At 41.8% G+C, this 25,948-nt stretch overlaps 3 protein-coding genes across 3 annotated transcripts; 1 reads left to right on the forward strand and 2 right to left on the reverse strand.

Moving 5' to 3' along the window:
* Positions 1-1,249: 1,249 nt before the first annotated feature.
* On the forward strand, positions 1,250-6,203 carry LOC141912331 (cyclin-dependent kinase 5). The gene is made up of 10 exons (XM_074803581.1): positions 1,250-1,319; positions 1,508-1,596; positions 2,129-2,196; positions 2,755-2,872; positions 3,350-3,445; positions 3,873-4,044; positions 4,390-4,459; positions 4,533-4,593; positions 5,126-5,206; positions 5,818-6,203. The coding sequence occupies exons 1-10, from the start codon at positions 1,283-1,285 to the stop codon at positions 5,914-5,916; spliced, it is 891 nt and encodes a 296-aa protein (XP_074659682.1). The 5' UTR covers positions 1,250-1,282; the 3' UTR covers positions 5,917-6,203.
* A 577-nt stretch (positions 6,204-6,780) lies between these two features.
* Positions 6,781-22,058, reverse strand: LOC141912330 (phosphatidylinositol 5-phosphate 4-kinase type-2 alpha-like). Its single transcript, XM_074803579.1, has 8 exons — positions 21,719-22,058; positions 18,658-18,755; positions 16,703-16,799; positions 15,674-15,826; positions 14,010-14,156; positions 13,604-13,756; positions 12,684-12,927; positions 6,781-12,273 (listed from the first exon to the last, which is right to left on the reverse strand). Exons 1-8 carry the CDS (start codon positions 21,833-21,835, stop codon positions 12,089-12,091), a joined length of 1,194 nt encoding a protein of 397 aa, XP_074659680.1. The 5' UTR covers positions 21,836-22,058; the 3' UTR covers positions 6,781-12,088.
* A 424-nt stretch (positions 22,059-22,482) lies between these two features.
* LOC141912332 (palmitoyltransferase ZDHHC12-B-like) lies at positions 22,483-25,672 on the reverse strand. The gene is made up of 5 exons (XM_074803582.1): positions 25,485-25,672; positions 25,114-25,247; positions 24,922-25,020; positions 24,346-24,512; positions 22,483-23,645 (listed from the first exon to the last, which is right to left on the reverse strand). The coding sequence occupies exons 1-5, from the start codon at positions 25,636-25,638 to the stop codon at positions 23,321-23,323; spliced, it is 879 nt and encodes a 292-aa protein (XP_074659683.1). The 5' UTR covers positions 25,639-25,672; the 3' UTR covers positions 22,483-23,320.
* Positions 25,673-25,948: the final 276 nt, after the last annotated feature.

Genomic DNA, 25,948 nt, shown 5'->3' on the forward strand with positions numbered 1-25,948 from the left:
AATTTATTTCAGCCACAAAATAGCGACAGGCGTCGTGGATCAGAGGCGCCGTGCATCAATGAATCTAAAACCAAATATACACGGATTTAAAAGATCACATTGATTAAAGCTGAGAAATTGAAAATCAAACGAGACCCGATCGTCGGAATTTGTCTCCGGCCTCACTTATCTTGAAAATGATACTGTGCTGCGGTTATGGATTGACGACCCAGGAATCGAAGCCTGGGAAGACTCCCATGAAGTGACGATGTGCTCACTCGATCGATTCTTTATTTACTATTGCTGCTTTATAACTAAACTAAGACAGAACAAATAGTGCTGCCGGATCCGGGAGAGTACCAGTAACGCACTAATCTCTTTGCACGAGAGAGTGCTTCACACTACCTTTCGGCCGGTAAAGGCCGTTGAGTTAAAAAAGCGAAGACATTGAAGGAAATGTTACGCTGATAAAGCAAATAATTACCAATTCGTCAATAAGGGCAGATTCGAAGGACGATGAGGGCGATAGATTTACGATGAGGTATTTTTCAAAATTACATTATTTTGAGTACGCGGATTCCGCTCTCCCAGTACAAAAACCATCAAATTAAGCTGTGTTATTTTTTTTTACAAGGCGTCCTAAATCTACGAGTTTAAGTCGACTTGTTCTTAATTGGGCCTTTTTGATTATTTTGCAAGTACGCGGATCCGCCTCGATCTGCAAAATCCATTAAGAAAATGTTTTCTTAAAGTCCTCCTTCGAGTGATTTCATCACAAATTTTTCAACAAAAAAAAGAAAATTATTATTTTTAGTCTAAGTATATAACTTAAAGTCGCACGGTCATATATTTTCAATCTCGTGAATTGCAAACAGTCTTTCTCATTTCTCCAGTCATTTGAATCAAATTCATCAAATTTCGACTCCCTTTTTATATTTTTCTGAAGTCCTTCCGAGGTTTTATCCGAGCCGAAAAAAATATTCGAAATATACGCGAATTTCAATAGGGTTTTCTGTGAAGTAACAGAAAACCCTAAATCAAGAAATATTTCTTTTTTATTCTCTGCCATTTTCAAATGTATGTATGTATGTAAAAGGAATATTTTAATTTTTCTCTTCATCCTCCAATTTTTCTTGAAAAAAATCCATGCTCCAAGTAATTAAAAAAGGGAAGATTCCGAAATTGATAATTACACGGCAGCCCCAGCGAGCCAAGTCCGCGCGGTTACGTGCGCGCGTCGTTCTCGATATCTGTCTCTTATTTACTTCCTGGTTTGCGCTGCTCTCTGCATTTTGATCGAGAAATGCAAAAATATGAAAAACTCGAGAAAATCGGCGAAGGTAAGCGATTCTAACCGACGCCATCGGACAGACGGGGTCTTTCCGCGAATTTTGATACGCGATAAGACGGGTTTCGACGGGAGGATTCCGGATAAACCGCTTCGAATCGACGAAAATAATGATTAATTTTGACAGTTGTTGTTATAGTCTGAGTAAACTGCGATCGATTTTCTGTTCTCCGTTTTCAGGAACTTACGGAACTGTTTTCAAAGCTAAAAATCGAGAAACTCACGAAATAGTCGCATTAAAACGAGTTCGTCTCGACGAAGAGGACGAGGTATTTCATTTTATTTTTAAGGGAAGTGCATATATAGGCCTATCATTTAATTCGAAGTGGCTACTCGTACGGACCCGTACGAATAATTCCGTAGGCTATTCGTACGCACCCGTCGGATAACTCTGGAATTATGTGTACGGGAAGGGATAGGGTTAGGTTAAGGTGAGGCTATATCTAGTTAAAACATTCGACCGACTGTCGGCGAGCTCGGTGGTCTAGTGGTATGATGCTGCGCTAGTAATTTACTGGCCCGGGTTCGAGTCTCACTCTATCCGCTATTTTTCTCTAATTCTATTCTCCACACTTTCCTTGAATTTTCTAAGTCGTGCACCTCTGTATGCATGCGCGGCGTTAATCGGCCAATCAGCGACAGTTATTAGCGTACAGATCCTAGTCCCGTACGAATAGTCTCCAGAGTAATCCGTACGGGTCCGTACGAGTAGCCACAGCGCATTTAATTTTGTCAATTGATAATTTGACATTATTCTAATGAGTCAATTACCAATTACTAATAATGGTTCGCGTTTTTCAGGGCGTACCGAGTTCAGCGCTCAGAGAAATCTGCCTCCTTAAAGAACTTAAACATAAAAACATAGTCAGGTGAATATTTTCTTATTCTCTTTTAGAAAATTAACGACTTTTTACAAGAAACCAAAAATCTTTAAATTTTGTTTGTAGGGTATTTATTTTACTTTAAAAAACGAACTTGCTTATCCTAACGAAGTCAACTTTTTATTTCCTGTCGATCAGTTTTTAGCCGATAATTTTCTTGATTTTCGGAGAAACGTTTTTGCATCGCGTACAGAAACCCCGGGGGCGGATTTGATTTAGGTTCTCCGGGGGGGGGGGGGTCCGGATTCCTGCCGTCCCATCAAAACAGAAAGATCTTTAAACGTGTAAATTAAACGCTCGTTCTCTCGGGAATCGCAATCTTTCGGATGTTTTTCATCAAAACTAAAATCTAAAATCTAAAGCAGAAAAACTCGAGGTCTTTGACTTTTGCTGCCGAACCCCCTTTCCCCTGGACCGCGGCCTTCAAATTTTTCCTAGATGCGCCGCGCCCTTCTCTGAAATGATGAATATTCGGTTGTTAATTATTATTCTTATTATTTTATAATTTATTATTATTCTTATGATTCTTTATTATTATTTTTCTAGGTTGCACGATGTGCTGCACAGCGATAAAAAACTGACGTTAGTTTTCGAATATTGCGATCAAGATCTGAAGAAATATTTCGACAGTTGCAACGGCGAAATTGATCCCGATGCCGTGAAGGTAAAAGAAACTCGGCTCACAAAAAATTAGTTTAGGCCAAAAAAAATTGATACCTTGTTTCTCCGCTCTGCTGAGCTTAAATGTTGACCCGGCCGGCCGCCTATCTACCCTATACATTACTTTTTTTTAAAAATCGTGATCAATTTCACCATAACAGACCCGGCCGCTATAGAAATGAACTGTGTATAAATTTTATCATATTTTACAAAAATGACCCGGCTGCTGCGGAGAAACAAGGTATCATTTTGTTTAGCCTTAGATTAAATGTACAGTCAACCCCCGATATACCGCCCACAACGGTGCTGTGGAACTGGATCCACAAGTGTGGAACTGAGTCGGAGTCCAGAACCATGGAACTGGATCTGGGATTGTGGAACTGGATCTGAGTCCAGAACTGTGGAATTGGGTCAACAAGCTGCTGAACTGGAGTCAGAACTGCTCGGCAGTTTTAGAATATAAGTTGTATTTTATTTTCAGTCGTTTATGTACCAGTTATTGCGCGGTTTAGCGTTTTGTCACAGTCGAAATGTTTTACACCGAGATTTAAAACCACAAAATTTACTCATCAACAAGGTTTGTACTGTTCAAGTTAATACTGGTCTATTAAGCCAGCCTCTGCAGGGTTCAAGTTAATACTGGTCTATAAAACCAGCCTCTGCAGGGTTCAAGTTAAAACTGGTCTATAAAACCAGCCCCTGCAGGGTTCAAGTTAATACTGGTCTTTAAAACCAGCCCCTGCAGGGTTCAATTTAAAACTGGTCTATAAAACCAGCCCCTGCAGGGTTCAAGTCAAAACTGGTCTATAAAACCAGCACCTGCAGGGTTCAGGTTAAGACTGGTCTATAAAACCAGCCCATGCAGGCTTCAAGTTAATGCTGGTCTTTAAAACCAGCCCTTGCTGGGTTAAGTTGAAAATGGTCTTTTAAAACCAGCCACCGCTGGGTTTGAAAAGTTCTACCAATATTTTGCTAAGAAATACTGATTGATGATTTCATTACAGAATGGTGAGTTGAAACTGGGTGATTTTGGATTGGCGCGTGCGTTTGGTATACCGGTACGGTGTTACTCGGCCGAGGTCGTCACGTTATGGTACCGACCGCCGGACGTTCTATTCGGCGCCAAATTATACACCACTTCTATCGATATGTGGTCAGCCGGCTGCATATTCGCAGGTACGTACGTTGTATCCGCTCGCTACGGAAATAAAGGATGGCTCCAAATGCCATGATTTGGATATTCTAGGAGCCACCCACTAGTGGATGGATGGCTCTTGATATCTAGATTTGGTTGTCTGATATTACAGCGTTTGGATAGGATGGAGCCACCCAATAGCATTGGGATGCCTCGGTGCTGCCCTTCAGTAAAAGGATGGCTCCGCTTATATCGCGATACTCAAAATCCCTATTTGAAATGCGATATTTTAAGCTCAAACTCGATCAGCGAAAGTAAATTTCAAATTCACGAGAATCACAATATTCTCAGAAGTGGTTTAAAAGAATTTTGTTTTAATTTTTCAGAATTAGCCAACGCCGGTCGTCCGTTGTTTCCGGGCAGTGACGTCGACGATCAACTGAAACGAATTTTCAAGTATCCTTTTAAAACGAGAACTTGACGATATTCAGAATTTGTTTTTGCGATCCTTGATGACTAAATTGTTCAGGTTGCTAGGTACACCGACTGAAGATAACTGGCCTGGAATGTCTCAATTACCGGAATATAGGGTATGTCTCATTATCTCTCATTCCGGTTGCGGCGTGTATGCCACATTATAGATCAAGTCACTGGTTGACAATTTTATGATGTCATAGGGGGATTTATGGAGGCAGACATCTTTTCTCAAAGTGTCTCATTGATGATGTCATAGGGGGATTTATGGCCGCAGACATCTTTTCAAGTGTCTATCTATCAAATCACAAGTAGAAACATTGATGATGTCATAGGGGGATTTGTGGAGGCAGCAATAGTAGTAACATTGATGATGTCATAGGGGTATTTATGGCCGCAGACATCTTTTCAAGTGTCTATCTATGAAATCACAAGTAGAAACATTGATGATGTCATAGGGGGATTTGTGGAGGCAGCAATAGTAGAAACATTTATGATGTGCATAGGGGGATTTATGGAGGCAGCAATAGTAGAAACATTGATGATATCACAGGGGTATTTATCATTGAGACAGCGGGCCATCATTATCTAGATCAATTTGATGATGTCATAAGGGGTTTTTAATGATTTGTATGATATATTTTGCAGCCGTTCCCGTTGTATCATGTGAGCACGTGTTGGCAACAAGTCGTACCAAAACTCAACTCGAAAGGAAGGGATTTGTTACAGGTTTGTTTGAAAATGGCAGAAAAAACTTTAGATTTACTCTTCTAAAACTCCTTATATCCAGTAATGACTGATCTGTAGGGACCCTGTTAAAACTCCTTATATCCAGTGATGACTGATCTGTAGGGACCCTGTTAAAACTCCTTATATCCAGGAATGACTGATATCTGTAGGGACCCTGTTAAAACTCCTTATATCCAGGAATCACTGATCTGTAGGGACCCTGTTAAAACTCCTTATATCCAGTAATGACTGATCTGTAGGGACCCTGTTAAAACTCCTTATATCCAGTAATGACTGATCTGTAGGGACCCTGTTAAAACTCCTTATATCCAGTAATGATTGATCTGTAGGGACCCTGTTAAAACTCCTTATATCCAGTGATGACTGATCTGTAGGGACCCTGTTAAAACTCCTTATATCCAGGAATCACTGATCTGTAGGGACCCTGTTAATACTCCTTATATCCAGGAATCACTGATCTGTTGGGACCCTGTATATCCAGGAATGACTGAACTGTAGGGACCCTGCTAAAACTCCTTATATCCAGGAATCACTGATCTGTATGGACCCTTGATGAAATTTTTGCAATTTATTTTTCTTTTTCGATGTAGCATTTATTGGTTTGTAACCCACCGAAGAGAATGTCAGCGGAAGAAGGAATGCAGCACACTTATTTCGCCGATCTGAACCCGGCCATTAAACAAGGCTAAAACGAAAACCGAGACACCGTGCCATAGGTACACGGAGCAGACGGACTGTTTCAATTAATTAAACGAATAATTAATATCGACGATATCGCCATGTTTAACGATGAAATTAATAAGATTATTTATTACGTTAATTTAGAAGTACGATTTTCGTTCGAAAGTCGTCAGGTCGTCGTCATGGCGACGCGCCGTGGTTGTTGTTGTCGCGGCGACAGATCTTATTCGATGTCTGTCGTGTCTATATCATTTATACATATACAGAAAAATGTTCAAATAAAAGCAATGCAAACAGGAATAATTACGTCGACTTTGTTGTGAATCGGTTTTTGCGGAGAAAATGGGATTTTTTCTTTATTCCTAAAGGGAAAGCTCAACGACTGGTACACAGTAAATGTAGGAAAAATGCCATCAGTGGAAATGACGGAAAAATGCCGCAAATGATTGTCTCAACGGTTAGAAATGAAAATGCTACATTTCAAACTTCTGGGGCCGGTTGCATAGTCATGACTTAGACTTAAGACCAGTCTAAGACCAACTTAGTTCTACAGCTAATCTAACAACTTAAGACCAGTCTTAAGATTTAAGACCACTTTTGGACTTAAGTCACGACTGTGCAACTGGCCCCTGCCATCTAGATTTTATAAACTTTCAAAGTAGAGTAATAACTGGACGTCTGGACACTTTGTAATAGATTAGGTAACGAACCTGTAATAGACCTTGGAGTAGTCGTTTCTCCAAGGTCGGACACAGTCCCGATGAAATGCGGGGTTGTTACGCACTCTCTCCATAGCGATAGTCGCTCCTAAGAAATACCAACCAAACAACAATCGATGTAAAAGATATAATAAATTTTTATTGGACACTGCCCACAATATATTTTCACATTTTGACAAGCATACAACATCTGAATACACACGTTATACATATATTCGTCTATTTACTTTTCATTTAAAATAAAATATCATTTTATTGTTCACAAAAAACAATTTTTTCAATTCTCAAAATTCTCACAACTTATTCGTATTTGTTTATGACGTATTACGACGAGTTCTGGTTTTGAACGATTATCATAATTATAATTATTATTAATTATAGTTCGTGTGCAACGTGTGACGACGTGATAATGAAAAATAATCATCGAAAAGTAAAACGTAACGAAGTGATGAAATGCAGCATCCGATCCTACCGCAAGCACACGGTATATCTTTAGCTGACTAACGATACCCAGGTGCACACAGTATATCAGTAGCTGATTGATGGTAGCCAGGTGCACACGGTATATCAGTAGCTGATCGATGGTAGCCAGGTGCACACGGTATATCAGTAGCTGACTAACGATACCCAGGTGCACACGGTATATCAGCAGCTGACTGATGGTAGCCAGGTGCACACGGTATATCAGTAGCTGACTGATGGTAGCCAGGTGCACACGGTATATCAGTAGCTGACTAACGATACCCAGGAGCACACGGTATATCAGTAGCTGATTGATGGTAACCAGGTGCACACGGTATATCAGTAGCTGACTGATGGTAGCCAGGTGCACACGGTATATCAGTAGCTGATTGATGGTAGCCAGGTGCACACGGTATATCAGTAGCTGACTAACGATACCCAGGTGCACACGGTATATCAGCAGCTGACTGATGGTAGCCAGGTGCACACGGTATATCAGTAGCTGATCGATGGTAGCCAGGTGCACACGGTATATCAGTAGCTGACTAACGATACCCAGGTGCACACGGTATATCAGCAGCTGACTGATGGTAGCCAGGTGCACACGGTATATCAGTAGCTGACTGATGGTAGCCAGGTGCACACGGTATATCAGTAGCTGACTAACGATACCCAGGTGCACACGGTATATCAGTAGCTGATTGATGGTAACCAGGTGCACACGGTATATCAGTAGCTGACTGATGGTAGCCAGGTGCACACGGTATATCAGTAGCTGATTGATGGTAGCCAGGTGCACACGGTATATCAGTAGCTGACTAACGATACCCAGGTGCACACGGTATATCAGCAGCTGACTCATGGTAGCCAGGTGCACACGGTATATCAGCAGCTGACTCATGGTAGCCAGGTGCACACGGTATATCACCAGCTGACTCATGGTAGCCAGGTGCACACGGTATATCACCAGCTGACTCATGGTAGCCAGGTGCACACGGTATATCACCAGCTGACTGATGGTAGCCAGGTGCACACGGTAGCTGACTAATAATAAGGGTAGCCTAGCATACGTCACTTACAGTTCAGCGCACACGACATCCTACAGCTCACGGTATACCAATGGCTGTCTGAATAATGATAGCCATGTGCACACGGTACACGCTATATCCCAACGTGCACACGACATGGCACACCGGCTCATAAACTCGTATACCAGACAAGCAAGATGTTGAGCAACAATTGCCGGCTCATAAAAAATCTTTAACAAAACTTCCGAAATAAATCTATTATTTCTATCTATTCGTCCTTGACCGCTAATGGCAGACGATCGGCGATTCTTATAACAAAATTTGAAAAATATCGATTTCAATCAATTTTCGGGATCAAATTCGATTTCGATCAAATCTATCACGTTGAAAACACTCAATATTCGACATCCGCCTTTCAACGCGCTCTTTATATTCTGTGTATCGATGAAAATTCACACGCCGCAAAAATATCTCACAAAAAAAAAGTGAGAAAAAAAAAACCCAAATAATTATTGTATACGATATTTCTGCATTGATCATGCAACAACACTGAGATTTTATATAAAGTTGTCAACACATTTAAAAAGTTTTGCATTATTTTCATTTAACAACGTTTCGTCCCCCAAACTTCGAGGAGGAGCCCTTCGTTCCGCGATCGCGAGTTTAGTTCGACGCGATCGAGTTGTTGAAGTACATTCGTTTTCTATTATTTCAACTCTAAAAAGTCGAATTCAACTCGCGATTGCGGAACCGGACTTCAATACATAATTTCCGACGAAATTCGAATCGATCTCGATTACTGTGTTGATATGGTTAAATACAAGTTATTTATTCTACAACAAATTTTCGTGTGTATTTTCAAAATATTTTCTAAAGCATGCAGACACACCCGTGAACCCTGACTGACTATACAGGCACGAGGTGCTCCTAGGTAAGTAGTCTGTTCTTAAAGAATTTCCGGCCTATGAATAAATCTTGGTTTTCCTGTACGGAGGTCTAAACTAGGCTGGGCTATTACGACCTAGATCGATGGACCGATCGAACCAGGGCACCAGGTCAACGACCACCAGGATTAACTCATTGGACCACTTAGTTCTAAGGACCAGTCTCAGTCCTTCTAGACTAGGCCACACTTTCACTAGATCTATGGACTGGTCCTGTAGCCACATATTGATGGAACGGTCCTATTTGACTTATATCTAAAGATCATATAGATCCAAGGACCAGTCCTAGCTCATCTAAACTGGGTCACATATGTCTAAGGACCAGTCCTAGCTCATCTAAACTGGGTCACAAAGCTCCAAGGACCAGTCCTAGCATATCTAAACTGGGTCACACAGATCTAAGGACCAGTCCTAGCTCATCTAAACTGGGTCACATAGATCCAAGGACCAGTCCTAGCTTGTCTAAACTGGGCAACTAAGGCCAGACCGAGAATCGACAATAGCTAAGGTGCCACAATAATTAAAGTGGTCATGTGATAAATGAAAAACTTTCGTGCCCAACTTTGCCCAAGATATTCTTACATATCGTAGCAATTAGCGTTTGATGATTCTACACGAAATTCACGTCTATTTCACTACAAAAAACATGGCAAAAATGTATTAAGCGTAAATCATCTAAATCGTCGTACAGTAAATCATCTAAATCATCGTACTGTGCTTGCTCGAAACGGTTTTATATAAAAATATAACTGCAGTCTTCTAATCAATTATTCATTAACTAATTAATCATATTAATATCGATAAAAGAATCTAATAGCTTTAAACGTTTTATTTCTCTAAAAAACGAATTTTATTGCAAACGTTTTTTTTCTAGAGAACGAACTTTCGTTGTTTTTTAAACATAATTTTCAATTAATCACCGTTCGTTAACAATCGCTAAGGAGAACTTTAATTAACTAATTTTCAAATTTCTCAGATGAAAAAAAAACCTATTTTTCTTTTCAAGGGGAGAGGGAGAAAGTATAGCAAAAACAGTTTCTCTTCGAGACTCGCTCGCCAAGTCTTTCATTCACAGCGTGTCGCTGAAATATCGAAACTAAGATGAAAAAAAGAAATCCGCCGAAAACAGGCGGCGACTAGCGTAACAATTGCTTAGATACTGTTGCTATGGTAATGATGGCGGGCAAATTCAGAATCGAGGCAATATTTACTCTGAGAAATGTTTGAGTTTTTCAAAAAAAAAGTCCGAGCCGAAACCGTGCGATTCGGATATCCCCGCGACCATCCACTAGAGAAAGGGACGACCCAGCCTTGATTTCAATATCCTCGGAGCCAACCACTGAAGGGATGGCTCCATTTTTGGATATTGTTGGAGGCACCCACTAGATGATGGGATTAGTCCATAATTTGAATAATCTTTGAGCCACCACCTAGTGAAAGGATTGATTCTGATTGTCATGGCTAAGATATTCCTGGAGCCACCCCCATTAGGTACAAGCGTGAAAGCAACAAACATGGTTTTACATCCATCTAAAAAGGGGGAAAAGCCGATAATGTCTTTTCGGGGTTTTGGATTTGGCAACGAGTAACAACGTTATACAAACTCTGTTTTCTAATTAGTTTTCGTTCATATTAAATTAACTAATTAAACAACATCGTTAACATTTTAATCAATCGATAATTCGTTTTGTTTATAACGGATTAAAACATTTTGTATACGATGAATACAACCCCCGCCCGGTCCCAGCCCCTGCCCGACCCTCGAGTCCCCACGCGTGGTCCCGCTACAAATTCAAATCCTGTCAATAATATAATAAAGCCGCACTTATCAGGTTTCAAAGAACTAAACATTACACGAAAACCGAGCACAGTCCATGGTCCGCGATTTCAACACAACCGATATTCCGACGTTTTAAATAGTTCGTTAGATGGCGCTTCCCGCAATGTTACAAAACACACAAATTCACGCAATAAAGAGTTAATATTTGACAACTATCAGCGTCTGTTCAATGACTTCAAATCAGGGTAAGATTTTCAGATGGATGTTACGAGTAAGGTACCGGGCAATGGGGTACCGGCACCGCTAACTGTGGCAATCGACGATTCCGCTAATGGCAGGAGAGGATCCACCAGGTGTCGCTAGTAGTTACCCAGTATTCCGCCTGCAATTTCTTCAATATATCAACCGAATTCTAATCATTTCTAATAAAACTATTTCTTATAAACCTATTGGGAAAGTCAATCTTATATCTATTCGATGACTTATTTGAGAGCGTTTCCATTTGGGAGCCTAAAAATCCAGTTCAAAGTTCATCGAAAATTAACTAATTTTCACTACGTATAATTGAGTGTATTGTAGCGCCATCTGGTTTCTGCCGATACCCCATTAAAATTTTTGTTTCGCTCACGAAATGTCATTAACGCAGAGATCTGTATTCCGGACTGTCGACGGGATTCAGATGACTGTACTGGATGCTGGACAAGTTACCAAACAGACCGATGGTCAAACTATCGACTAGTCACCCAACTGTCAACCGGATACCTGACTGTCAACCAGATACCTGACTGTCAACCGGATACCTGACTGTCAACCGGATACCTGACTGTCAACCGGATACCTGACTGTCAACCGGATACTTGACTGTCAACCGGATACCTGACTGTCAACCGGATACCTGACTGTCAACCGGATACTTGACTGTCAACCGGATACCTGACTGTCAACCGGATACCTGACTGTCAACCGGATACCTGACTGTCAACCGGATACAGGAGCCTGTTAAAAAATAATTACGCTTCCATCTTATTATCACTAAAAAGTGGCGACTAGTTACGACAATCACCACGCCACCTATATTAAACCGTGCAAACCACGATGCACGAACGCGCACGTGCACGCCCTCTGGTGGTGAGAATACGAACGAACGAAACATTACGAACGTAACGCGATACACAATAGACAATAGTTTTATGAACGACCAATAGGGGTCGCTGCTAGCGATGGCGTCGTCGTCCGTTGATTGATTATTATTGAATGTTCTTCGACACGAATTCGAGGAATCTGACTTTGTATTGTTCGGGTTTAACGGTCGATATTTCAGCGCCGGGTCCGTGTTTTACCGATTTCGCCGCCTGCGCCGTACGTTTCTTCATCCCGTAATGCGTCAATATGTCGATTATCGCCATGAAATAAATCAACTTTTTCTCCGAGTCTGAAAAAAAAAGAAAAAAATCGAAAATTAAATATTTCTCAGGTTCTCAGGCGTTTTTTCTGTTTTGATTGTCGGGAACCCCAGAAGCTACTACGGCAATTGAGGAGTCTCCACCCTGTTTACTAGCAGTGAATTAATTATCACCACCTCAATTATTCCTATAAAGACCCTGCAATTATACTGCGGCAATAGAGGATTCCACTTGCGGCGAGTGAGGATCCACTAGGTGTCGCTAGTGTGCAGTAGGACATCAACTATACTGCGGCAATAGAGGATTCCACTTGTGGCAAGTGAGGATCCACTAGGTGTTGCTAGTGTGCAGTAGGACATCAACTATACTGCGGCAATAGAGGATTCCACTTGTGGCAAGTGAGGATCCACTAGGTGTCGCTAGTGCGCAGTAGGCTTACCTTCGCGAGATTGAATGCCGAATATCTCGATGGTCGGATCGAGCTCGCCGGTAAACGGATTTAACGGAGCGCAGTTACCCGGACTGTCGGGAGCCGATCCGGCGCTGCCGACCGAGTTGGCGTCGTCGTCGTCGCAGCCGTTCTCCTCCTCGGGCGTCTCGCCGCTCTCTTCGACCTCGCCGCGGTCAAGGTCATGGATTCCGATCAACAAACTGTAGTCCATCAGATTGTGCTTCGATAAAAACTGACGAGAAACAAATTGAAACGAGAAATGAATAAAAGAGGGAAGAAAATACGGGGAAAACGAAATAAATCTTTCTGTCTAAATAATCAAACTTTGGAATTGTGTTTTTGAAGAGGATTCAAGATTTTATATAAAGAGCGACGTAAAGTCTAGACTTGGAAACCTAGTTATTTTTCAAACCTCGTCTCCCTCTCCCCCTAACTGTTTTATCCCTCTTCCCTTCCCTCTCTACTCTCACTCTCCTTTCTCTGCTCCTCTCCTCTCACTTCATCCCTCCCTTGAACTCACTCTCTCCCCTTCTCTCTCTTCTCACCCACACTCTCTCCCTTTCTCTCTTTCTCTTCTCACTCACTCTCACTCCTCTAACCCTCACTCACTCTCTCTCCTCTACCCCTCACTCTCTCCTCTCCTCACCCCTCTCTCTCCTCTCCCCCTCACTCCACTCTCCCCTCACTCTCACTCCGCTAACCCTCACCCCTCACTATGTCTCGTCTCCCCCTCACTATGTCTCGTCTCCCCCTCACTCTGTCTCCTCTCCCCCTCACTCTCTCTTCTCTCCCCCTCACTCTCTCTCCTCTCCCCCTCACTACTCTCACTCCTCTAACCCTCACCCCTCACTCTCTCTCCTCTACCCTCACTCTCTCTCCTCTCCCCTCACTCTCTCTATATCTCTTACCTCTGCGTCTGAAATGATTCTCTCCATCAGTTTCTCCTTGCTATCGTTGCCGATATCGACGACTCCTTCGTCTCGGATGAAATCATTGTCTTTAAACGTCGGGAACGACTTCGCTTTCTCTTTATCACTCGCCTGACGATCAACGGTCGAACCCTGCAACAACAATATATACACTCTACTAAATATACCGCAAAATATACGACAAAATAGACAGAACAATGGACACCAAAATACACAGTTTTAAATACACAGAGTTTTAGAATACTTTCATTCTCCCTCAGCACTCCTGTCCTTTCCCCATTCTCTTCTCTATTTCTATCCCCACTTCTCCCGTTTTACAACTGTTTCACCTATCCTCCCCAACCTCTCTCCTCCCCCAACCCTGCTCATATTTGACTAAACGTACCTTGAGGTCGTATTTTCTGTGCACCGGTAGCCGCGGACTGAACACGTTTCGCATGACGAGTAAATACGTCTCAGTGTCGTTGACTGTCACTCGATACATGCCGAGATAGTGAGGCAAAAGAGTGTCGGCGTCGCGTACTACTATATACTGAAAAATAAATCAATAAAATACAGTAGCAGACGACCCACTAGGGGGCGCTAGTGAGGCAAAAGAGTGTCGGCGTCGCGTACTACTATATACTGAAAAATAAATCAATAAAAATACAGTAGCAGACGACCCACTAGGGGGCGCTAGTGAGGCAAAAGAGTGTCGGCATCGCGTACTACTATATACTGAAAAATAAATCAATAAAATACAGTAGCAGACGACCCACTAGGGGGCGCTAGTGAGGCAAAAGAGTGTCGGCATCGCGTACTACTATATACTGAAAATAAATCAATAAAATACAGTAGCAGACGACCCACTAGGGGGTGCTAGTGAGGCAGTAGCATACTATTATATACTGAAAAATAAATCAATATAAATACAGTAGCAGACGACCCACTAGGGGGCACTAGTGAGGCAATAGTTAAATGTATAATATCATCAACAATATTTTCAACAATATTTGACCCAAAACTCAGGGCTTCCAAAATGTTAAAAAATCTAACTTCACCCCCGTTTGAATGAAAACTCGGATTAGGTTTAAGACAGACCCCTCCCTGACGAGTTTTGTAGGTTCAAATAGACCGTTTACGCGAACTCAAGGTCGCTACATTACTACATTTACCGCAAACAAATCTAACTTCACCCCCGTTTGAAAACGCGAGTAGATTGGATTAGGTTTAAGCCAGATCCCTCCCTGACGAGTTTTGTCGGCTCAAATAGACCGTTTACGCGAGCTCAAGGTCGCTACATTACTCCATTTACCGCGCTCATAAATAATTGCAAATTGCACCATCCGCCCTTATCAATATTTCCCTCTGACAATTTCATGACTAATCAAAATATCAACAATTAGATACAGTATGTACGTTACGGAGCTGAAGGGTTATATTGATCAGCAGTAGTAGCGGATAGTATCAGCTGAGTGAGAGAGCTAATGTAGAGAGAGTACGGTAACTAGATTAGTAGAATGACTAATTACATTCTTACACAAACAGTCATTCATTCATTAACCTCGAGCAGACAACACCGCAATGCGATATGATATACGTTGTAGTGTACAGGGCGACCCCACTTATGTCGGATTCGCTTTTTCCTCCTGACTATTCCCTGACATACGCGCGTTGTTTTCCAGTACTCGATTGGCTAAGAACCCGATCAATTAACCCTTTCAATACCCTATAGTGCTGGAGATAATTTGAAATATTTGAAAAATTCCACCCTAGTGTGTTGAATAACGGGAATACCACTATAGTGCGTCTACACCGCAGTGCGGTGTATCGTTAGTTACTATTATTTCACTATGTTTGACAGGTGCTGCCATTTTTCAAGAGAGATAATTACTAATTACTAATAACATCAATACACCGCATTGCGGTGTACTCGCAAAATCCATCACCGATTCATACACCGCACTGCGGTGTAGACGCACTGAAAGGGTTAACCACAAATTCTAACGCTCGTTCACTAAGTACGGGCTAGGTTCAAAAGTGAAATTACGGCTGCCCTCGTCGTCATACCTCGTGATATTCTCGTAGTATGTGATGTAATTGTTCGACCTCTTCGCTCATCAGAGTTTTCACTACGAAACGTTTGTCGTACGAGTGATAGAATTTCGCTCCACTTCGACCCGGCGAATCCGTGTGAACCGGCTGAGATTTCGTCAATGAGTTCTACAAACATACAAACACAAAATACGCATTCATTAGTCTACCGGGATTTATCGAGGCGGCCATCTTGTTTAAAGTGCCTATAGATCAAATCGCTAGAATACAGTATTTGATGATGTCATAGGGGGTTTAATGGGGCAGCCATCTCTTTTAGAAGTGTCTATAGATGAAATCACTTGAGACAATTTGATGATGTCATAGGGAGATTTACGGAGGCAGACATCTTGTCTAGAAGTGTCTATAGATCGAATCGCTAGAATACAGTATTTAATGATGTCATAGGGGGATTCATGGAGGCAGACATGTTTTCTAGAAGTATCTATAGATCAAGTCACTAGTAACCAATCTGATGATGTCATAGGGAGATTGATTGCGGCAGACATCTTTTCTAGAAGGGTGTTTATCTAATTGATGATGTCATAGGGAGATCAATGGGGCGGACATCTTTCTGGAAACGTCCAAAGATCAAATGCAATCAGATCAGATTCATTAGTACCGGTAAGTAAGATGATGTCATAGGGGGATGGATCCGCTGAGGAAGGTTGCGCTCGGTGTGTTTTCGGGATGTATTTATAATCATGTGTCAAAAGCACGCGACGACGGGTAAAACTAAAGTAAGGATTAGGATTAACGGAGAGAGGATCTGAGAAATTGTAGCTGGCAGGAAAACGCTGTTGCTGTCACTTTAGAGGCAGACGACCGATGAGTCCGAGCCCGGGGTCCGATCAGAGTCTGAGCACGGTTCGATCAGATATTTTTTGTTTAGAAGTTTTTGAAGGTGTCGCGTGGACCGGACCCTATCGATAACCACATCTTTCTCCTAGTGCCTACATAGGCTAATTAGAGATCCCCGGCCACCAGGGGGCGACGCAAACTTACCATGTAATCGATTTCGTCGAGCGCGAAACGTTCGCGGAGATTTCTGAACACCAGGGGGCAGTACTCCTTCACCTTGAAATGACTCGGCATGTTCTCCCTGCGGAAAAAAAACACAAAATTCTTAGAGATCCCTACCGGGGAAGGGTGTCAGATTTCGACTGCATTCTATCAGCTAAATCATGGATTTGGACTGGATTCGGTCCATATTTCTGTAGAGGTTTGACTAAATCAAGGATTTGGACCACATTCCTAGATTTATGCAAATCCCGGATAAAGAAGGAGATTATAAGCCAGCAGTTTGAGGTCTAAAACATCTAACACTAAACCCAGGATTTGGACTGTATAGAAGTTTGATTTTACGCAAAAATATTTGGCATTTTTCAGTAGTATGCATAATAGCGATTACCGACAAATCAATAAAATCAATGTGTAATCAATAAATGGGTTTTATCAATACGCACGCGGTCTGATAGTGAACATCCGTAGTAATGAGCCATTAATTAAATCATCATCGACAATGTCAAAGCGTTTTAACAGGAAACAATAACAACAATAACAATACCTTTATTTCTTATTAAACATACAATTCATGGTTCCCACAGTTATATTAATTGAAAATTCCCGGGTTTTTCCCAAGTATTTTGTGGGCGATTTTTCAATTTTCCCAAATGGAAATGAACTGTCAAAATTTTAGCGGTGACTGGTCAGTAAAGGTGATTTTCAAGGGAAGTCGCTGAAATAATACGCGAAATGTAAATGAATTTCCCAAATATTTCCCTGATTTTAGGAAAACGTTTTGAAATTCCCAAATATTTCCAAACCGGGAATTACTATTTCAATATTCCCAAGTTTTTCCCGATTTCCCTGTTCTGCGGGAACAATGTATATTTCATATAACTACTATCTTATTTTTGATATATTTTCATAATTATTTTTGAGAGAACGTGTCCACTACGCCATCAATATATCTAGACTGGTTGCCGGTCAATTCAATTCAATTATCGATAAATAATAGTTCAAGTTAGTTTTCTAGTTTTTTAAAAATTTTCTTTCCCCTTCAACTTCGAAATAATGAACTGATCATTACTGAAGGTACCAGGTGCGGCGAGGTGATTAGGTGAAAGTAAACCCCCCCTTCATGCTCCCCACGGCGCTCCCTCCCCGACACACTCACACACATACAGAATAAACATAGAGTCTGTACACTAACTATGTTAAACACAATGATAGTTTGTAAGACTCGCAGCTAAATTACTGTTAATACAACGCTCACCTAGTTATCAGCACTTCAATCGGTAGTAGACTTTGGACTACTTTCGATAATTTCCCGTCCGAAACCACAGTAGTTTTCTGAGATTGGGCTCTTAATTCGTCGACAATGAACTAGTTTACACACTTTCCTAAATGAGGCCGTATTTACAGACGGTTCCTACAGATGTTTATATCCCGAATTACCTGCTGATCCAGATCTCAATTCCCCGATCCAGATCTCAAATTCCCTGATCTGAAATCATGATCAGACACTGTGGAACTGGATCCTGAGTTCACAGTTGTCTCCAACTCACAACTGTGGAACTGGATCCTGAGTTCACAGTTAACTCCAACTCACAACTGTGGAACTGGATCCTGAGTTCACAGTTAACTCCAACTCACAACTGTGGAACTGGATCCTGAGTTCACAGTTAACTCCAACTCACAACTGTGGACTGGATCCTGAGTTCACAGTTAACTCCAACTCACAACTGTGGAACTGGATCCTGAGTTCATAGTTGACTCTTACTCACAACTGTGGAACTGGATCCTGAGTTCATAGTAAACTCTTACCCACAACTGTGGAACTGGATCCTGAGTTCACAGTTAACTAACTCACAACTGCGGACCAGGATCCACCCAGGGCCCTTATATGAACTCAGAGGAGAAGCCTCCCAGGATTGATTTCCTCGCGTGTAACTTACTTGTTGAATAAGTGATTATCTTTTCTGGTTTTCGTGTAGGCTTTGAAGTCATCAGGTAACAACATAACAGGTACATTGACATGGCTCAACTCTTGAAACTGTAAACGAAAAAAAAACAAATTGAATTATTTCACATGATCGGAAGAAATCCCCCCCACCCCCCTATGACATCATCAGAGAGATTCGATTTAAAAACATTTCTAGAAGAGATTAATACATTGACGATCTTCAAATCCCCCTATGACATCATCAAATTGCATACCAGTGATTTGATCTATAGCCATTTCTAGAAAAGATGTCTGCCTACACAAATATGACATCATCAAATTACCTACTAGTGATTTGATACAAACACACCTCTGGATAAAACGTCTGCCTCCATAAATCCCCCAACGACATCATCAAATACTGGAGCCGGTTTCACAAAGCGTAATTAACTCTTAATTATGATTAAATCACTAATCATGATTAAAGAAATTTAATCATCATTTACGTCCTAATTATAATCTAAATTAACTATGCTTTGTGAAACCAGCCCCTCCCTTCTAGTCAACTGATCGAAACCCTTTCAGCGATTATGTTGCAACTAAATATCCCCCTATGACATCACTAATTATCTTAAGGTAATTGCCAATTTACGACTGAGGTTGGTAGAACTCATCAAATACCGACACGTCGACCGAACACGGATAATTACGTAATTAATGAAACAATTAATTAAACAGCGGCTTCTTTAATGAAATGAAAATTAAAGTGTAATTAAAACAGTAGCTTGCGGTCGAGCGCGACGTGTGAAATTATTTTTGGCCGCTATCAGGTTCCCGATACGGATCAGTCATTCCTGGATTATACGAGGAGTTTTCAAATTTTGAAGAAGCGTCTGCATCACTTTCATATCTCTGAATGAGTACGGTTTATCTCGGTTAAACATTTAATTCAGCGGTTTTGTTGTAAGCAAATTTTTATCCTTTACACACTACTGAATGGGTAGCTTACTGTACACTCTGCTAAAGTCTGCTAAAAACTAGACAAAAATCTCGAATTGCCTATTCTAAAATTGAAAGAGTTTTCTAAGGAGTTTTCGCGAAATCAAACGAGTTTCCGCGTTAATAGAAGGTCGCGTTTCTAAGGAGTTGTAGGGCTATAAGTAATACCTGCCGGTTACGATTGATATACAACAAGTATATATATGTATATATATATATATATATATATATATATATATATATATATATATATATATATATATATATATATATATATATAAACACTGATGACAGAGAGAGCGGAAGGCACCGCACCCAGTGAAAATCAACTACCACAGTGTGTCATCAGATCAACACAGAATGATCTATCTATCTATAGACCGCGGCGCGCTGTAAAACACTGTAACACCGCGACGGCCGAGATGAGAGGGGGATAAGAATAGAGGGTAGAGGAATGAGAGAGGGAAATGAGACGAGAAAAGGGGAAGAGAGAGAGAGAGGGGGTGGTACGAGCAGGCCGGGCCCGTACTATCCAGATTAATAGTCAGTACCTAAACGGATTCCGAATCATTATTGAATTGTTGCCCCATAAACAAAACAGTAATTTACAACCTAATTACTGATTAACCCAATTAAACAAGGCAGCAGCAGCAGCAGCAGCAGCAGCAGCAGCAGCAGCAGCAGCAGCAGCAGCAGCAGCAGCAGCAGCAGCAGCAGCAGCAGCAGCAGCAGCAGCAGCAGCAGCATGGCATCATACACATATCTGAACTGTGTTGTGTATAGACCCAGCTACACTGTATCACTTCACCAACTTCATCCTAACACCCTGTACCAAAGGTTACACTATGGCATACACTATGCCACTTTATACCCTTCTTGTACAGTACACCAATGCCCTACGCAAACTATCTATCCCCTACGCCAACTATCTATCCTCTATGCCAACTATCTATCCTCTATGCCAACTATCCATCCTCTATGCCAACTATCCATTCCCTACACCAACTAACTATCCATCACCTGCGCCAACCCTCCATACCCTGTATCAACCAACTACCCCTCCCTGCACCAACTATCCATCACCTGCGCCAACTACCCCTCCCTGCACCAACTATCCATCACCTGCGCCAACTATCCATCCCCTGCGCCAACTATCCATCCCCTGCGCCAACTATCCATCCCCTACGCCAACTATTCATCCCCTACGCCAACTATCCATCCCCTACGCCAACTTTCCATCACCTGCGCCAACTATCCATCCCCTACGCCAACTATCCATCACCTGCGCCAACTATCCATCCCCTACGCCAACTATCCATCACCTGCGCCAACTATCCATCCCCTACGCCAACTATCCATCCCCTACGCCAACTATCCATCACCTGCGCCAACTATCCATTCCCTGCGCCAATTATCCATCCCCTGCACAATTTACCCATCCCCTACGCCAACTATCCATCCCCTGCACAATTTACCCATCTCCTACGCCAACTATCCATCCCCTGCGCCAACTATCCATTTCCTGCACCAACAACTATCCATCCCCTACGCCAACTATCCATCCCCTGCGCTAACTATCCATCCCCGCGCCAACTATCCATCCCCTGCGCCAACTATCCATCCCCTGTGCCAACTATCCATCCCCTGCACCAAATACCCCTCCTCTGCCCTCTGATACCCTGCACCAACCGACCAACCACCCCTATGCCGGAGATGGCGCTCGGCAGCCAAACTCTTCTCTAGTTCCCCGCGCCATCATCCCTCAAATGAACCACCTCTTTGTCTCTGATGTTACGCTGCTTCCCCCAGTAGATACCCTGATCTGCTACTGATCTGACGCAGGGACAGTGACGTACACCTCTTTCGAGTACCGTGGCACTATTATATACTGCACCAACATCGCGCCCCATTTTATTACCTCTCTGAATTCTTCATTAAACCCTCCATCTGACAGTCAGCCACAGTCCCCAGCAGCAGCACCAGCAGCAGCAACCCCAGCAACGAACTGCCCACTTAGCCAACCCCCGCCCGCCCTCTGACCCAGCCAGACCTATCATTTGACAGTTGTAACTTACCGAATGATTTATACCCCACATAAACACACTGAGTAACGGATCATTAGCTCGGAATAACTTCACTTTCTGCGAAACCGCTTTAAACGGTTTATTCTTCTTCGTAAAAACCGTCGACATTTTCCAGCAGGGAGGGAGTCGAGGACGAGAGAGAGAGAGTAGAGAGGAGTTTCACACGTCCAGCAGAGTCCAAACTAATCCTACCGGCTCCTCTGCTGATCCGGGTTAAAATCCACGCTTAAATCTAATCCTACTAATCCGACGATGCCGCTCATAACAGTATGAATCCGGCGACCGCGTCACGACTGTCCCGTTTCTAATCCGAATAAACTCGAATCGCAGTGAAAATCATGAAAATATCAGAAATGGCGTCAACAACCTGTTTTCCCAGAATTCCTGGAATCCTATTAGTGCCCACCATCGTTGATAGACGGCGGAGCGGTATTCACACGCAATTCAATCCAAATATGATTTTATTCTGCATAGGTCCCCGCACAAATCAAATTCAAATATAAGTTTATTCGACAAAGTATTGCAAAAACTGTTTTGTGTCCGTAAACGTCTTTATCCCCTCTATCATAAAATATACTAAGTGTGCTAGAAATTTCGTAGGTCAAAAACCCTTACTCCCAAACCATGGACTCTAAAACGAAGTCCATGCCCAAACTAAGGAATGCCTATGGAATAAAATAAACCAAAAATCCTGAAGGACAAATAAAAAAGCAGTAAAATTTCCAAAATTATCTTTTTCTTTATTAAATGCCCATTACTCTATATATAAAAAAAGAAAACATGTGCTGTAAATGATACAATAAAATGTTATAATAGGAAATTGCTTTGTAGAAAAGAAAATAACCATTAACAATTTTTGACTAAAATTTTTAATTAATACAATTTTGATGCGGTTACTGGACCAAACTGCAGTCCAGTTACTGGAGTGAACTACAGTAATTCGGTTTCTCACTTGGACTAAGCTACAAAGTCTGGTTACCCACTAAACCGCAGTCCAGTTAACGGACCAAACCACAATCCAGTTACTCGAGTAACACAGTCCACTCTCTAAACAAACTGACTTAAACCAACTGTGAACAGTCCAGTCCATGGAATACTTAACCAATCTGGTTATTCCCTAAAACACTTGCTGACTAAAACACTCACATGGCCAACCAAATTCCTTATACTTGACTAAACCGCAATTCAGTTACTGTATGTTCATTCTCGTTTTAAAGAGCATCCATTTGCGCTCTCAACAATTTGAGAACGTTTTTTCACGAATTCGATTTAACCCTTTCAGTGCATCTACACCGCATTGCGGTGTATACATCGGTGATGGATTTTGCTAGTACACCGCATTGCGGTGTATTGATGTAATTAGTTTTTATCTCTATTGAAAGATGGCAGCACCTGTCACACATAGTGAAATATTATAGCGATGTAGACGTACTATAGCGGTATTCCCGTTATTCAACACACTAGGGTGGAATTATTCAAAATGTTCAAATTATCTCCAGCACTATAGGGTATAAATTAGTCAGCACTGAAAGGGTTAACAATCTGAACAGATGACTTGTCTAGTTTAGTTCAGTTCCCCGTTTAAAATTAGGGTTAAACAATTTCGAACGACCCGACCTTCCTCATGTAAACTCGTTCCCATCGTTTACCGCGACGACGACGACACAAAAAATCGAAAACGTTCCGACGACATCCCTCGTCGAACGGGTTCGTGGCGAAGTGTAAATGTTTCAGGTATCGTATGCGCTCGCGACCGACGAACTCCCACGTGGTGGCGTTGACGGTCATCAGATAGAAATGTCCGAACGCGAGCGGAATCATTATCAAATGCCCGACGACGAGCCAGAATAGATCGAACAGTAAAACGTGATTCGACACGAGCCATTGTCTCCACGTATCTGACGACTGTAACGCGTGCCTGAAATAACAAATAATTTTGTGCTTAAGTTTTGGACTGATTTCATTGAATTATAAAATGACTTGATGACATCATTGCTAAGCTCTACAAATACTGGTATCTGCACAGGGAGGGCAGGAGTTTGCGCTAAGGCAGATTCTCTAGATGCAATCAGGTTTAAATTCTAGTGAGGGAAGAATGTGACAGAGTCTCATGATGTCATCAGGTTCAAATCCCTGCTGAGGGAGGATGTGACTACTAGGGGCAGGGGTTTGTACTGTGACATAGTCTCATGATGTCATCAGGTTCAAATCCCTGCTGAGGGAGGATCTAGGGCAGGGGTTTGTACTGCGACAGAGTCTCATGATGTCATCAGGTTCAAATCTCTGCTGAGGGAGGATGTGTCTACTAGAACAGGGGTTTGTACTGTGACAGAGTCTCATGATGTCATCAGGTTCAAATCTCTGTTGAGGGAGGATGTGTCTACTAGGACAGGGGTTTGTACTGTGATAGAGTCTCATGATGTCATCAGGTTTAAATCCCTGCTGAGGGAGGATGTGTCTACTAGGACAGGGGTTTGTACTGTGATAGAGTCTCACGATGTCATCAGGTTCAAATCTCTGTTGAGGGAGGATGTGTCTACTAGGACAGGGGTTTGTACTGTGACATAGTCTCATGATGTCATCAGGTTCAAATCCCTGCTGAGAACGAATGCACCTACCAGGTAGCAGTAAAACACCAGAACATGAGAACGATCGTCGAGATAAGAAACACAAGGAAATGTTTATGGTTGAATTCTCCGATGCACGCATCAAACCACGGACAATGATGATCAAACTTACGGACGCATCGGCCGCAATCCTCACAGTGACGAGCTCTAAGAGGTTGCTACAATTAAACATTAATACACAATCACAATACTGGCAATGTTACTGTGGCGATAATGGATTTCTAATTCGAGAAAGTGAGGATCCACCAGGTGTCGCTAATGAGCAGTAGGACATCTACAATAGAGGATTTCACTTGTGGCAAGTGATGATCCATCAGGTGTCGCTAGTGAGCATTAGAACTTTAACTACCGCGACAATAAAGGATTCCATTTGAGGCAAGTGTGGATCCACCAGGTGTCGCTAGTTTGCAGTAGGACATCAACTAGGATTCCATTGGCGACAAGTGAGGATCCACCAGGTGTCACTAGTGTGCAATAGGATATCCTTAGCTTCCCTACAAGATTGTTTAATGATTTAATCAATCTCTGCACCCGGTCCCGCAAGTAATAAATTGTTTCACTCAGTACCTGGACCCCACAAAAACCACATTTTCGAAAGACTGTTTTGTTATTTTCAGGATCGATTTGTATATTCAGATCGGAGCAGTTTGAATCATCAAAATTCTTCTGAAAACAAAAACAAAAACAGACAAATATCAATGAATGACTGAAATCTAAATTCTGGAATTCACAAAATTCTAGAATTTTCAGTTCACTTACCTGTTCGTCCAGGGATACGAACCCGGGCCCGATTATATAGGTCATGTGATAGGTTAAAAGCGATACGAACCAGGTGAACGTAAAACACAGAATATTCACCGAACTCTCAGCGTTGTAATACATCGCATAGATTTCTGAAAAATTGAAAAGGTAATTTTGAAGCTTAGGCGTTAGATCCACAACTGCAGTTAACTCTTAAACAAAGGAAGGAAGATTGTGTGTGTTTGTAAAAATTAAAAAATCTTAATCTTTTTTACATGTTTAAATACTCGCGAATGCGAGTGTGCTGGAGTATTTAAATGAATGAAATTTCTTCAATTTCAACAAATAACATGAAGATGAATAATTCGACAAATTCGACTTTTTCATACCAGTTTTAGTGACGATCAAACTCGTCGGTATCGCTATTGTTAAAAACGTATGGAAGCCCCTGACAATCACTTTACAGTAGGGTCTGTAATCTTTAACGACGCCCGCCAAATACGGGTCGAATTTCGACATTTCTTTGTAACTAGAAAAACTCATCTTTCTCAGTTTCCACGGACGCCGCCATTGCCGCAACGACCTTCAGAATGCGGTACAAAAAGGCCGTACATAAACTTAGTCGTACAGAAAAAAAAACTCTTTGATCTTGAAAATATATAATAAATGATGTATTTCCCGTTTAGTATAGGCAATCGTTATCTTTACTGTTCTCAATGCTGATTAAGTTTAAGATGAGTTCAATAAAATTACATTGAATTTGGCAATTGTAGAATGTTGAGCAAAAAATAGATAGAATGTCGAGTGCAATGGGACGAACGTAAAACGCGGATCGGGACTGATTCTCCACGAC

Source organism: Tubulanus polymorphus, chromosome 10 (genome assembly GCF_964204645.1).
Source record: "Tubulanus polymorphus chromosome 10, tnTubPoly1.2, whole genome shotgun sequence".
In the NCBI taxonomy this organism is placed as follows: Eukaryota; Metazoa; Nemertea; class Palaeonemertea; order Tubulaniformes; family Tubulanidae; genus Tubulanus; species Tubulanus polymorphus.